This window comes from Daphnia pulicaria, chromosome 8, assembly GCF_021234035.1.
Source record: "Daphnia pulicaria isolate SC F1-1A chromosome 8, SC_F0-13Bv2, whole genome shotgun sequence".
Classification (NCBI taxonomy): domain Eukaryota; kingdom Metazoa; phylum Arthropoda; class Branchiopoda; order Diplostraca; family Daphniidae; genus Daphnia; species Daphnia pulicaria.
The window spans coordinates 7200738-7214866 of record NC_060920.1 but is presented as its reverse complement, the minus strand read 5'-3'; the positions used below and the strand labels follow the sequence as shown (position 1 = coordinate 7214866).

General features: G+C 39.1%; 1 protein-coding gene across 1 annotated transcript; it reads right to left on the bottom strand.

The window, feature by feature from the left end:
- Positions 1–1873: 1873 nt before the first annotated feature.
- LOC124311913 (calcium-activated chloride channel regulator 4-like) lies at positions 1874–3676 on the bottom strand. Its single transcript, XM_046776280.1, has 5 exons — positions 3590–3676; positions 2934–3518; positions 2482–2875; positions 2166–2411; positions 1874–2103 (listed from the first exon to the last, which is right to left on the bottom strand). Exons 2-5 carry the CDS (start codon positions 3195–3197, stop codon positions 1874–1876), a joined length of 1134 nt encoding a protein of 377 aa, XP_046632236.1. The 5' UTR covers positions 3198–3518; positions 3590–3676.
- Positions 3677–14129: the final 10453 nt, after the last annotated feature.

Genomic DNA, 14129 nt, shown 5'->3' with positions numbered 1-14129 from the left:
TAAGTCTTTCCTTTCCTCATGAAATGGTTCTTGCTGAACTGTAAAAGGATCACAGATAGATTTGATGAAGGATTTTGTTGCTATGCTGTGGGTTAAGTCTGGTTGAAATCCAATTCATGTCTCATCAATGATTACATCACGAGTAACAATCACTTTTCCTTTGAGAGGGATGAAAACCCAATATCCTTTTGTAACGTCATCATATCCTACTAGAAAGCCTTCTGAACATTTGCTTTCCAGTTTGCTTCGTTTGGCGTCAGGCACTAACGCAGAAACTTTTGATCCAAAGATTCTAATTGGTGATAGGTCAGGCTTGTGTTTGTGCATGATTTCAAATGGTGACTGCTCGCGTTTCCCTGGAGGAATTATGTTTCTGATGTAGACCGCGTATGAGGCAGCTTCTGCCCAAAGCCAAAGTGGGGCGTTACTTGAATATAACATGCATCTTGTCATTTCCATAATCGTCCGGTTAGCTCTTTCTGCTGTTCCGTTCTGTTCGGGTGTGTATACACAGCTGGTTTCATGCCGTATTCCCATCTCCAGTGTCCATTTCGTTGTTTCTGCATTCTTAAATTCAGTACCATTGTCAGTTCTCAAAATTTGAATGGAGAAACCAGTCTGGTTCTTGATGAAAGCGTAGAGGGTCTTAATATGGTTGAGGACTTTCGTTTTTGACTTCATGAAATAGGCGGTAATCCAGCAGCTTGCCTCGTCTTTGAATAGCAGCATGTATCTAAACGACACTGGTCCACATACGTCACCGCAGATTCTTCCGCCTATCTTATCAGCTCTTGGTGATGTAGACAGTTTGAATGGGGATTTGTGCAAATTTCCTTTTGAACAGTCGTCACAGATGCAGAAGGTGACTGGTCCGCTTCCCAAGTTGATTCCTTCAACGAGTCTCAAATCTGTCATTCTTCTAATGTTGCGATGATCCGCATGCCCCAGTCTTTGATGCCAAGTTGTGAGTGAGGTCACCTTTTGGGTTGCTGTGTTGGCAAAATCTTCTACGTCTTGCGATCTGATGTTTAGGTAATACATTGTCTTGGCTGCACGTTAACCAGTCAGTATTAGTTGTTTGTTGTGGTAGAAGTTGCATTTGTTTCCAACAAAAGTGCATTCCATGCCTGTTTCCGTCGCAGCTCCAATCGAAAATAGATTAATTCCAATTCCAGAGACATGTAGAACATTTTTGATGATGAAGACACTTTCCTTCCCTTTCATCGACTTTAATTCGCCTTTTCTCGCAACATTCCAATTCAATCACGTGGCTGCACACGCTACCTTTTTCGACTTCAACGCGCCTATTCAAATCAACACGACACGACTCCATTTGTCTCACCGCATCACGTGACGACAAAAACTCTGCTGCTGCTCATCTATTGAAATTCTACTTTCAAACTGGAAGTCTCCAACCCGAGGCATCGACGACTGTAAAACAATCATCATGACTGAATATCTGCCCTTCGTCTTCCTCAAGACAGCTCTCTCAACTAGCGTTCATCACGTCTCGTTTTCGCTGTCAAAGATGTCATCAACCGCATCACACCAGTCTACACAACGAGTGACCACCGGAATGGATCCGGAACCTATCAAACAACTCAAGAAACTTCCGGCCGGGGAGTATGTCGGAAATATCCATTTCCCTCCCAATTTCTTAACACATTGCAAATTCGCCCCCCTCATTTTGCCACCCTCTCTCGCCCCCCTTTTTTCTAACGCCCTCTCTTTGTTCTAGAAATCTCTAGAAGCGACCTTGGCTCCGCCGAGGTAGGTTGCAGCTTCTCTCTCTCTTGCCCTCTCCTTCCAGACGTCGCCTCGCCCGCATCACGGCAGGTTGACTATCTCTCTCTCTCTCAGTTTCTCCCTCTAACTATTCAGTATTACCCACGTTCTCAACTGTATTCATTCTATGTTCCCAATACATGTTTGAAACAGAGTCAGATATTCTCGACAAGTACACACTGCGGATCTTGTCGGATTTCGGCACGTCGACCGCCATGATGACGTGATACACAGTTCCGGATAGAGGCTTGATAGTTCCGTTAAAGATAATCGCTTCTTTGCTATCGGCATCTTCACTGGTGATTACGAATCTGTCAACTGTTTAATTACAAAATTAAATACGATTTCACGTTATGTGAATTTTGGAATTTCTTGTTTACCCAGAATGTCGGAAACATTGTAATTGTCCATCGGTGCCGTCCAGGTGAGTACCGTCGATGAATTTTTCGAGTCAAAGGCGCTGATGTTTAAATCTGAGATGCGCCCAGGTGGCAAAACATCTCGGCCGTCGTAAGGCAGACTCAACTGGAAACTGCCGCCGTAAACGTAACGGTTGATGGCAGAGATTGGCAGAGATTTCCCGGAGGGAATGAAACATCCAGCCATAGGATGTCCGTTATAAGTGCCTAATTTGCATACCAAAAATGGATGAAATAACAACATTTAACAATATAGAACAATCGATGGATTATATACCGGAATCGACAGTCCCTACTCCGCCGACGATTTCGACGACGTAGGAGAAGCGGATGAAATTGCGGAGCAAATCGTTGAGCTGGGCGGAGTAAACTCCGTCGCCTTTCGTCACATCCGACAAATTGTTTTCATTCAGACTGACGCTGAAAACTGAATCGGCCTTGCTGTCACCGGAGATGTGGGCCAAGAGATTCAAACCGCTGACGGCCTTTTCCTGCTGGGTCGCCAGAGCGTAGATGACGACCCGCTGGCTCCTCCAATCGATTTGTTTATTTTCAATCGAATTCGTCCACGTTTTCACTCTAACTGGACTGACGGAATCACTAGAAAAGAATGTGTCCAGGCGAACTGTGCTTGAGCCCATGACGTCGATGAAATAAGACCAGGTGCCTTTATAAAAATTTAAATTAGATTCAGAGGAGACGAATTAAAATTGACAAAATGCTTATAACCTCGAAAATGATGTTGCCACAATTTGCCGTGTACAGGGCGAATGTGCCGAGTCGAACAATCGGGCACTCTCCGTTTAAAGGGCTGAGCAAAGTTCCTCTCGTTAACGCCGTCATGCTCAATCCATCGTCGAGATGATAAAAGACGAATATCAAACTGGTGGCAGTTGATTCCAGTTGAAAAGTTCCATTATTCCAGCCGTCGATGATTTGGAGTGTCCGTTCTTCCACCTGATGGGAAATTAGTAATTCTAATTCATTTCTCATTTAGTGAATTTCAAATTAAATGGGATCCTTGGCTCGGTAGGATTGCGTTCGGCTGTACACCAACTGCAGGGTATCGGTCATCCACGTCCGAGCGTTACGGTACGGCACTCCTGGAACGAGTGGGGTATTGCTCCTGCTGGGCACGAAGTAGAGCCGTCCGTCACGAGCTAAAGGAGTGAAAATGTCGAAAGCCTGGATGCTCAACGCCAGAATGTGTGGCGCGATCAAATTGCGCCGGAATTGGTCGACGTAAACGCTGAAATTGCTCGGCACTTCCTGGGCGGCTGTGATCAGAAAATTTTCCAAACCGTCACGGAACATCTGTCAAATAATAATCATAAAATTAATTTTCTATGTTTGAAATTCAATCAAATTTGATTGTATTATATTACCTGCATAGTGTTGTCCAGAGCCAAGCTCAGCCCTGCGGTGTTGGCAGTACTTTTGATTGCCAGTTCACCAAGATGAGATAGAATGGTCAAATTCTTTTGTTTATTTATCGAGAAATTCGATTGGAAAGTTGGACGTCCGTGTTGCGAATGTCCCAAACTCGCCCAAGCCTAGCTTTACCTGACTTACCTACAAATTATAATGGCGTGCCGGTATATTCACGGCAGACAAACTAGACGAAAATGAGTTCGATACACATAAAAAACTGAACCTTTATTCATGTTATCTGCAACAGTTCTTATTCTCTTTGATGATTGCGATCGTGAAATAAATGAAATCGTGAAGTCAAATGAAAATAGAAATGAAATTGAGTACGATTGCTCGGGATTCACTAATGAAATCTTCACGTGTTCTTTCCTTAAATTTGCGTAATTGGTCGACGATGTTGATTGCAAATACAATGGTCAAAGGTTCAAGCCTCAGAAATGTGAAAGATTTTTTGAGTAATCTGAAGAGAAATATTTTAAACTTTGACTTTATAAAGTGAACACAAAATATTTTATCAAGGTGTACGTGATTAATGAAAAACATTGAGACTTTAAAAATATTTCCTGTAAAATAATTTGCGGCTATAGTTTGGGACAGAAGGTAAGGCACTATGTGAAAGAGGAGCCATTATCTAATAAAAATGTTGATATAAAATTCTAAAATTTTCACGAAAATTACTGAAACCCTATTTGTTTTCAAAATGCCATTTTAGGAAAAGAATAAAAAAAATTACAATTTGGTTGGATCTGGCCAGACTCGATCTAACGCCAATGAAATAGCTTTTGGCTAATAATGCTGAAATTACGCAATAAAACCTACCAATGACGCACATCAATCGATTCACTTTGAAATTCTGCGGCAAATGATGTACAGACATTGTGAAATAACGAAAAACATTTTTTAATTTTTTGTCTCAATTCGCGTCTGCTGTACCAAAATTATCATTTCTCTTCCATATCCTGGTAATGAAATATTTAAAAAACTATACAAAATATTGAAAATACCTTATTCACTATTGTAGAACTTCTTATTCCCTATCTTGTGATATATTTATTTAAAGGATTAGTTCACTTATGCTCTAGATATTCCTTCTACCGTATTTCTTTTGCTAAAAGCCAACACAGAGCCAAAATTTCTTGGCCGTAAACCAAATTCTGAAATTTCAATTTGCGATTCTCTTTTAATCCTAAATATTATAAGATGCCCTTTTGATTAATTGCGTATCCCCATGTATTTTAAATTTAATTAATTAGATTTTGCAATAAACCTCCCATTTTTTGTATTTACCTGAAGAAAAAATCGTCGTTTTTTGGATCTGGCCAGACTCAATCCAACGTCAATGAAATAGTTTTTGGCTAATAATGTTGGTTTTACGCAATAAAACCTACAAATGTCGCACATCAATCGATTTACCTTGAAATTCTGCGTCGAATGATATACAGACATTGTTAAATAACGAAATTTAAAAAAAAACTTTGGTCCCAATTCGCGTCTGCTGTCCAAAAATTAGCATTTTTCTTCCATTTCCTGGTTATGAAATATTTCAAAAAATATACAAAATATTGGAAATACCTTATACACTAATCTAGAACTTTTTATTCCCTATCATTTGATATAGTTATTTAAAAGATTAGTTCACTTATTCTCTAGATATTCCTTCTGCCGTATTTCGTTTGCTAACAGCCAACTTAGAGCCCAAATTTCTCGGCCGTAAGCAATTCTGAAATTTCAATTTACGATTTCTCTTTTAATCCAAATATTATAAGATGCCCTTTTGATCAATTGCGTACCCCCCCCCCCCCCTGTATTTTAATTTAATTAATTCGATTTTGCAATAAAACTCTCATTTTCATTGTATTTAACTAAAAGAAAAAATCGTCGTTTTTTGTCACAATCAGCGTTTAAGCGTCCGGTGTCCCAATTAGCGTTCTTACTAGTAATTGCGTACACATCAAAGCATCTTGCAAAATCACAGGCTAATTGGAGTACAGAGGAGAAAGAACTGTTTGCAATCATTCACGCGGCACTAGCTTTTTACCCCAATCTCTATGGCAGAAGATTCCAAATTAGATCTGATAATCAGGCAATGCAATGGCTCAATCAAAGAAAAAAACCAACGGTAAGGATAGCCAGATGAAGAAGTCTCTGTCTACAAGGATTCAATATGGACATCCAATACCGCCCGTACAAAGCACATCAAAATGCGGATAGTCTTAGTCGTACCCTAAATGAATTGTTCCGACAGACGACGAAGAAATCGAAGAAGATGGAGTTATATTTTTCACGTTCCGAGAATTCAAGACAGATCAGGCTTTGGATGAGTATTGCACTACTGTTCGTGGTGTACTCCTTAACCAGGATCGGCAAAGAGACAAGGCGACAATACGACAATAGGTAGCAACGAAGAATTGGCCAAAGATAGGCATTCACTGCATCCAAAGGCTTCTGAAGACGTATAACGGCAAAAGTCGTATACGCCGTCTAACCAAGGGAATTCAAGCTCATCACCCCTACCAAACGTTACTTCCATCCGCCAAGTTGAAGATGATTCGGACGACGAAGACGATCCGACATTCATCATAATTAATTCAGGACTTTTTGGAACGCCTGATGGTAGAATTTTGGTCCCAAAAACAATGAGGGAAACATTCTTAAACGCTTTCATGACAGCCCTTATGCAGGACATTTAGGGACAAGAAAAACAATCGCATGAATAACAAGAATATTTATATGGCCAAGATGACAAAAGATATTAAAGATCTTGTCAAGAGGTGCGTGATTTGTGCCAAACAGAAGGAAGCAGGATCACGCAGGGCACCCTTACAACCAATTCCCCCTCCAGAACATGGGTGGCAAACAATGAACATGGATATTGTAGGTCCCTTACCCACCTCTTTAAAAGGAAAAATCTACTTCTTGGTAAAGGGAGATTACATGAAAAAATATATAATCGCAGCACCCATGCCAGATCAAACTGCCGAAACCGTAATTCAAACATTTATCGATTCGATTGTTGTAGAAAATGGCGTACCAGAAAGGGTTTTGACTGATCAAGGCAGTAATTTTCTATCACGAACCATAGACGATCTTTACAGACAATTTGGAATAGAAAGGCTCAGAACTACCACGTATATTCCATGTTGCGATTAAAAGATTTAATAGAACACTAGCAGGCATGATAGCCAGTTACGTCACGAATCAGCCAAATACTTGGGATAGTTATTTGAAATTTGCTACTTTTGCTTACAACACGTCAGTTCACTCAAGTACAGGTTATAACCCATTTTAACTTTTAAAAGGATTTGAGGCTAGGAAACCTAACGAAGTTTTACCAGCGCCTCGTTTACTTATCCTTTCAGATCCGAACAATATTTTCGCTAAAATTTGGCACGAAGCTAAGCAGTTTGCAAAAAAAAATTTAGAGATCGCACAGGAAAATCAGAAAAAGTTTTATGATAAGAAAGCGCAAGAAGTCAATTAATAATTGGAGAAACAGTTTTGCTAAAAGCATGGAAAATTCGATATGCGGTGGGAAGGGCCATATCGCATAATTGAACAAAAAGGCAACCTCAATTTCAAGTTAGCAAATATTAGTACCGGAAAAACATACGTCACTCCTGCTTATCGAATTAAATTATTTCCAGCTCCCAAGGACGATCCCAATCAAGATCAACCGATTGGTTTAATTGTGAACCGCCCCATTGACAGTAATAAATCATTTATTGAGAATTCACTAGTTGCTGGCATAGAACCGGGTGACCATGTTGAACCAGTTGTCAGCAATGAGGCAGCAGTTGAAGAGCAAGGACATCTTGAACAGGAAATTCAAAGCCAAATAGCTGATAATTTAATTCCAAAAGAACGTAGAAGCAAAAGTGAGGAAAGACCACTTCAACAGTCACAGAGGCAATTGCGATGAACAATAACACTCCCTTTAAAACAACGAGATTATGACTTGTCAAGAAAATAAATATAAAATCACAGTAGCAAACCGATAGAAACACCTAGTTTAAATAGCCAACATATTTTTCAGGTGGAGCTTTTTCGTTTTATTCTTAATGGGATCCCTCCAAGTGGGATCGGCTCTCGAAATGACGGTCTGTAATTGCAGCCAAGCAGAAATAGTGGGATTGATGGACATACAGCAGCCTTCGTATTGCAATGCCAGTATTGAAACAGCAGTACCCACCAAGTACGAATTTTTCATTACAGAAGAGCCTTATCTTTCGACTTGGTCGGGAAACCTTTGCATGGCTTGGTTAAAAGAAAAAAATGTCACTGGATTCTTTTTCGGTGGATTTGATACCAATACAGCTTTAAATATTCAAACTGTATCAACAAAAGAATGTAGATAAATGCTTGATACAATCCCGCAATGGAAACTTGTTTAAAATTTGAGAACGTGCCCAGCACCACAAATTCATTGAAGATAAAGCAGTATCAAGAGACAACCAACTGGAAAAGCTGCATATTGTGGCAACCTACAGTTGCGACTATTTAAACCCCTCATGCTTGCAGAATCAAATGGACTCCTTGCGGCAATGGCAAATAATCTGCCAGAATGTCACCGAATCAAACCAAATGGAAAACATCTGATCGTGCAAAAATTCGCAACCCTTATTATAACCGTGTCAGCAAAGCAAACTAAATGCGGCTACGAACCTGCGGACAACAACTATACCATAGGAAGAGATCACTCCATCCTTTTCAAGAATGTTTTTGGAAGGGTGGCATCACAAATTTAAATGGACTATCATATAGCTGGAATATTGAAAAACGCGAGTGAGGCCAGCTATATCCAACGTATCATTTGACAACATTGAAGTTAACTTCCAAATTTACGTAATTCAATAACAAGTAAAAGTACATTTTCAGGCAGCATAAAGAATTCGATATCAAGGTCGAATTTGAACAGTTAAATGTACTGAATGAATTGATCACGCGAATAATACACGAAGAAAATGCAGACTCCCTTTCCTCGCATGTCCTTGTCCTGTGTCTAAACACTCGTTCAGAATTTCAATTTTGGAACTTAAGTAGTTGGACATTTACATTAAAAAGGTTATTCCTTACCGTATCAGTAATTTTTCTTTTGTCAATTGTCCTCTATGCCTTTATTTCCTTCACTCGGTTATGTATACAACACCAACCAAGAGAATGTCACCAATTTTGCTATAAAGCTTCAAGAAGCGTCCCTGGGACGAAACCAGCTTGCCGAGAGTACCGTATAATAAGCCGAAACAGGACACCCACAGAACCACCCCTTACGACCCTGGAACGATTTTGATTACGCATGATCATTTATTTTATAGAGGAGAAGAGCTGACGATCGTTTTAAACTACGCTATATTTTCAGATGAACCCACTCAGCGGCGTCAATGTCCTTCATGCAGCCGCTCGAGGGTATGGGGAATATGAACCGCTTCAAAATTACCCTCGAGACGTCGTTAACGCACCAAATTTGGACGGAGAAACGCTGCTCATCACAGCCGTCAAGGAAAGAAATTTTAAAGCCTCCCTTGGGATATCAACGTTCAAGATTGCAAAGGTAACACCGTGCTTCACCACGCTGTTCACATTGGAACTTCTTACCGTTTCTCGGTAAGAAATCTTATCATGGCACAATACGAGCGGAATCAGCAGCAGCATTTCTTGCGTCTGCTTAGCGCACTGTTTAATACTAACAACTCTATCCGTAGCGCGGCCAAGGTTAGTACTTTTTTAATACGTTTGTCTACACATATTTTTTTTTTAATATTTGTTGAATTTTTTATTTTTTATATGATTGCAGATACAAATTGGTGGTTTTCCTGTAGGATCAAGAGCAGTATACCTTTGGGCATCCATCCGCAACACTGAAATAGAAGAACATTTACGGCAAAAGGCAACTTTACTTCTAAGCGAAATAATTTCCGAAAACTTCGATGATTTCTACAGCAATGTATGCATACCATTAATCAACTGTTTGAGTCATATTAGTTTAGTCATGTGACTAAATTGTTTCCGAAGAAGTTGAGTGTATCCGTGCTCTAATCGAAAACAACCCAAACGAATCTTTTACATTTACAAAATTGGTAAAACTTTTCTCGACGGCAAAAAAGGAGAAATCTTTCCGAAACGGTAAATTTTATAACAAAAATTTACCATTTTTTATTTATTTTTCTAATCTGATAGAATGGAAACAACGCGATATAAAGTCCTTTATTCGTCGTTTAATAATTGATGGCATTCTTGACGAAGAAATTGTTACCTATCAATTTACGGACCCAGTCACTCAAAAAGTAGCTTGGAAATGTTCTGGCAGAATACGTTTTGGTTTTCGTTGGCCAATCTCAGAGGTTTGTTTTTGTGATCTAATTAAAAAAACTAGTTTTATTTCTAATTAAAGTCATCTTACTTTTGTACAGTATGCCGTGTCTTTGATTGAAGAAGTTGCAGCACCCAAAAATAAGAAACAACGTCTCGAACTGAAAAGCGACACGGATTTCGAAGTTTAGTGAAACACTTGAATATTTTGATACAAATATTCAAGTGTTGATTATTTTTACTACGTCTTGAACACACAATAACTTTATTAAAACCACGATTCAGAAAGCTGTTTCTACACTATTTCGACTGAATCTATGGTTTGGTTTTTTTTTCATATTGAACTACAAAATTTTTGTTTGGCCAAGGTTATCGCCTAAGGCGATAACCACCTCTTCCTTTTTCTGTGACTGCCCCTTTTGCCAAGGTTATCCCCGTAGGGGATAACCGAACAACCTTTCGAAAAATCTGTTCACAACCATGACTTGGCCGTCACTGGACGTCTATGTGAAGCAGGTGCGGAAACCTGTATCCTCAACAAAGAGGGTAAGTCATGCTTGAACTTGGCCGCTGCTCATGCTGATGTGGCCACCTTACGACGCCTTTTTAAGAAAAAACTGGAAGCAGCACAAGACGTCTATATTCGTGATTTTTTGCAAGTTACGCCTTTGATTGATGCAACTAAAGCAGGAAATTAAAAAAAAATTCACGAACTAGTGAGACGTAAGGTGTCGGTACTGATAACTGATGATCAAGGAAATACCCCGCTGCACTGGGTAGTCATTCATAATAACCCCCAAACAGCCGCTCGATTGGCCAAGGCCAACAGAATATTTGATCCTGTCCACCTTAATATCGATACACCCCTTACTCTGACAGCCAAAAATGGATATGGAACAGTCTTTGGTACTCTCATCAAGTATAGTTCCGACTGAATGGTGGGGGGGTGAGGGGGTTGGAACATACCCTTCTCCTGATATGACCCTGAGACCCAGAGACCTTCAACTTTCTTTTACGATCTCATATCACCAAACATCTGGAACACTACGATGCAAATGGAATGACTCCCCTTTATTTCGCATGTTTTAAAGGCAAATTGGAATTTGTCTCCTAATTCATAGCACAACGGCCAGATTTTTTAACCACGGATAAATCCCATTAATGTCAGCTGTCATACAGTCACACTACAAAGTATGCGCCCTATTGTTACAGCTACAGCAATTCATGCTACATATTAATGCCGACGTAATAATTGGCAAAATGTTTATCTTAGTTCAGCTGGAAAAGCCCCAGAATCCTTAATTTTACAACGCTTATATATCTTCACAAACAACTCTGTTAACACAAAACACTTAAAAAATTCATAGAATTCGAATGTTGCCGTCTAAATTAACCGTTATATAAATTTTAAGATGTTGTATTTGTTTAAAGGCAATAAAATATATATTTTGGAAATTGAATCTGATAATTGTTTCATAATTATTTTTAAAGATGAATGGAAGACGATAGTATTCTCATGGAGTTATTCTGTAGTAACTGTGTCTAAAGGCGCGTTCATAATGGAAGAAACGCAATGCTACGGAACATAGCGCCACTTAATTGGTGTGTCGGATCTTCAACACAACTTCATGGGGTTGAAGTTCCAACCCCATTGCCAGAGAAAGGAATTGTACACACATGACCCTTACACAGTTGCCATGTCACACACTAACTTTTGTTTTCTCTCCCACTCGTTTTTTCCTTTGTTTTTTTTTCGGTTAAAAATGTAATAAAATGTAATGTAATTAAAAAAATTTAGGGTCCTTTAGGTTACAGTCTGTAGTTTAATTCCAGTTTATACTGAAATAAATTGAACATGGGATTTTTTCATACATTCACCTTTTTCTGAATTCCCGTTTAATTATCAAAAATTGTGTCAAATCTGCATAGGCCACTGGTTCTAGGGGTATGGAGAGATGGTTTCCATTCTTCGTGTTAAATTTCTCATAAGCTTATTTTACTAAAATGTTGTAACGGAATCGCGCCACCAAACGGGTGTGTAAGTGGACTACTTGCTATTTCCCTTCAAAATGCATGAACACATTTTCATTTTTTCTGCAATTCTTAAAATTTAAGCACATTTTGGAACTTTTTAGTGTTAATTGTGAATAATTTTCAAGAAATTATTAAGTTTCAGTGATTGTAACGTTCAGGAGAGGCTAAAAAAGCGACTGAAAACTTAACTAAATCTCCAGACCACTCCTAGATGGCACACTTTTACTACAACCTCCATAAAAAATCGCTAGTAAAAAAGTAGCTTCTCGTTGAATTATGGGAAATTTAACACTGTCATTGGCAACCATCTCTCCATACCCCTGCTCAGAGCTATAGAATACTGGTAGCACCACTTATAATGCGAGCCCTTCCATTCCTTTTTTCTCTGGGAGTGAAGCCTGCTTGCCTGCCCTGTCCCGTAGCTATAAGCGCCACGGCGGGTGTGTGGGGAAGTAGGGTATAGGCATGGTATAGGAATGGAGGGAAAAGTGGAGGAGTGGTAAGGGTCGAGATCGATATCTTAGCTCCGATTTTCACTATCGATTGCTAAAGTTGGCTCCAGCCCCAGAGAAAATTTCTGAGAGGAAGAGTTAACATGGCAGTGGCGCTACCAGTATTCTATAGCTCTGCCCGAGGAAAGAGAACCCCGCGCCACCCTTTGTCCCCTCTTAGTTTATTCCTTCGTCTCTTCTTTCCATTCTTCCCTTGGGACAGGAAATGGCGATATTTTTTTTGTAAACACGGTAGGGACGTTTAAAAAAAATGAATAAAAAATAAACTACAATGACTATCAAGGGGAAATAAAAATTTAAAGATTACCTGATAACGAAAGAATTTAGTTGTTATTGAATAAAAATATTAAAAAATGAGTTTAGGTTGGTTTGGTCGAAGAAGAGAGAAGGAAAAAAGAAGCGTGTTATGTGTTAATTTTTTAGGGGGTGTAAGTGAAAAAGTGGTGGATGGGGGGTCGATAGTCGGTTTTGATTCATGAGAGAATAGAAGTAAAGAGTGGCTGAACTATGGAAGAGTGAAGAAAGAGATAAGTGCTTTTTTATGGGGCTATTGCTGATGGCTAACGAAGAATGTTTATTTATATTACGAGAAAATTGTGCCAGGTGTTTGTTTGGTGAGAAAAGATTTTATTAGAAATGTGGTAGGTGCTTTTTATGAGAAGAGTTTACAAGGAATTTATTGCATCAGGTGCTTCTGTTGGGGAGGGCCATTTTTGAATGTTTTTTGTCAGGTGATTGGAAAATAAATTTTATTAATATACGAGAACAAGTTTGTGCCAAGTGATTGGTAAGAATTTACAAAGAGAGGTTAGTATCCGGGGTTGGAGAAAAAGAAATTCATACTTATCGAGTTGGTGACAGGTGAAGAAAAATGTGCCAAGTGATGGGAAAAAAAACAAGTATTGATTCATAGAAATCTGTGTCAAGTGAGATTCCCTTAGGAGGAAAGTTTTTTTTTAAGAGATATGATAGCAAAGGGTCGTCTTCATTGGCTATTTTAGCGAATAAACCGATGTTAAATATGTCTCTGTTATTAGCTGACAAACCAATCCCGCATCTTATATCGCCTTGTTATTAGCGGCTCCAACCGCTAATAGTCAAATTTTATTTGCTGTTGGAGTCGCTAATAACAAGGCGATATAATATACCTATTCTTAGATACTTAACCTATTTGCTGTTCCAACCGCTAACAAAATGTATTTATTAGCTGTTGGAGTCGCTAATAACAAGGCGATATACTTGAACCTGAAAAAGATGCAAATCGTTTAAAAACATTTGAAGAGTTGTGCTGGGCGCTTGTAGAATAACTCTTTTGGAAGAGTTGTGCCAGAATGCCAAGTGATTGGTAGAAAAAAGATTTAACTGGAAGGTCGTATAGAAAGGATTGCTAAACCGTGAAAGAGAGAAGGGGGAGATAAGTGGTTTTTATGGGGCTGATGGTGGCCAAAGAAGAATGCTCGTATAAATTCGAAAGAATTTGTGCGAAGCGTTTATCACGGAATGAAAAGATTAAAAAAAATTTTTTTTTAAATAAAGTAGCCAGTGTTTGTTATGAAAGGAATTTAGAGGGATTAATTGTATCAGGTGCTTCTGTTGGGGAAAGTTACCACCAAGAATGGTTTGTGCCAAGTGAAAGAAATTT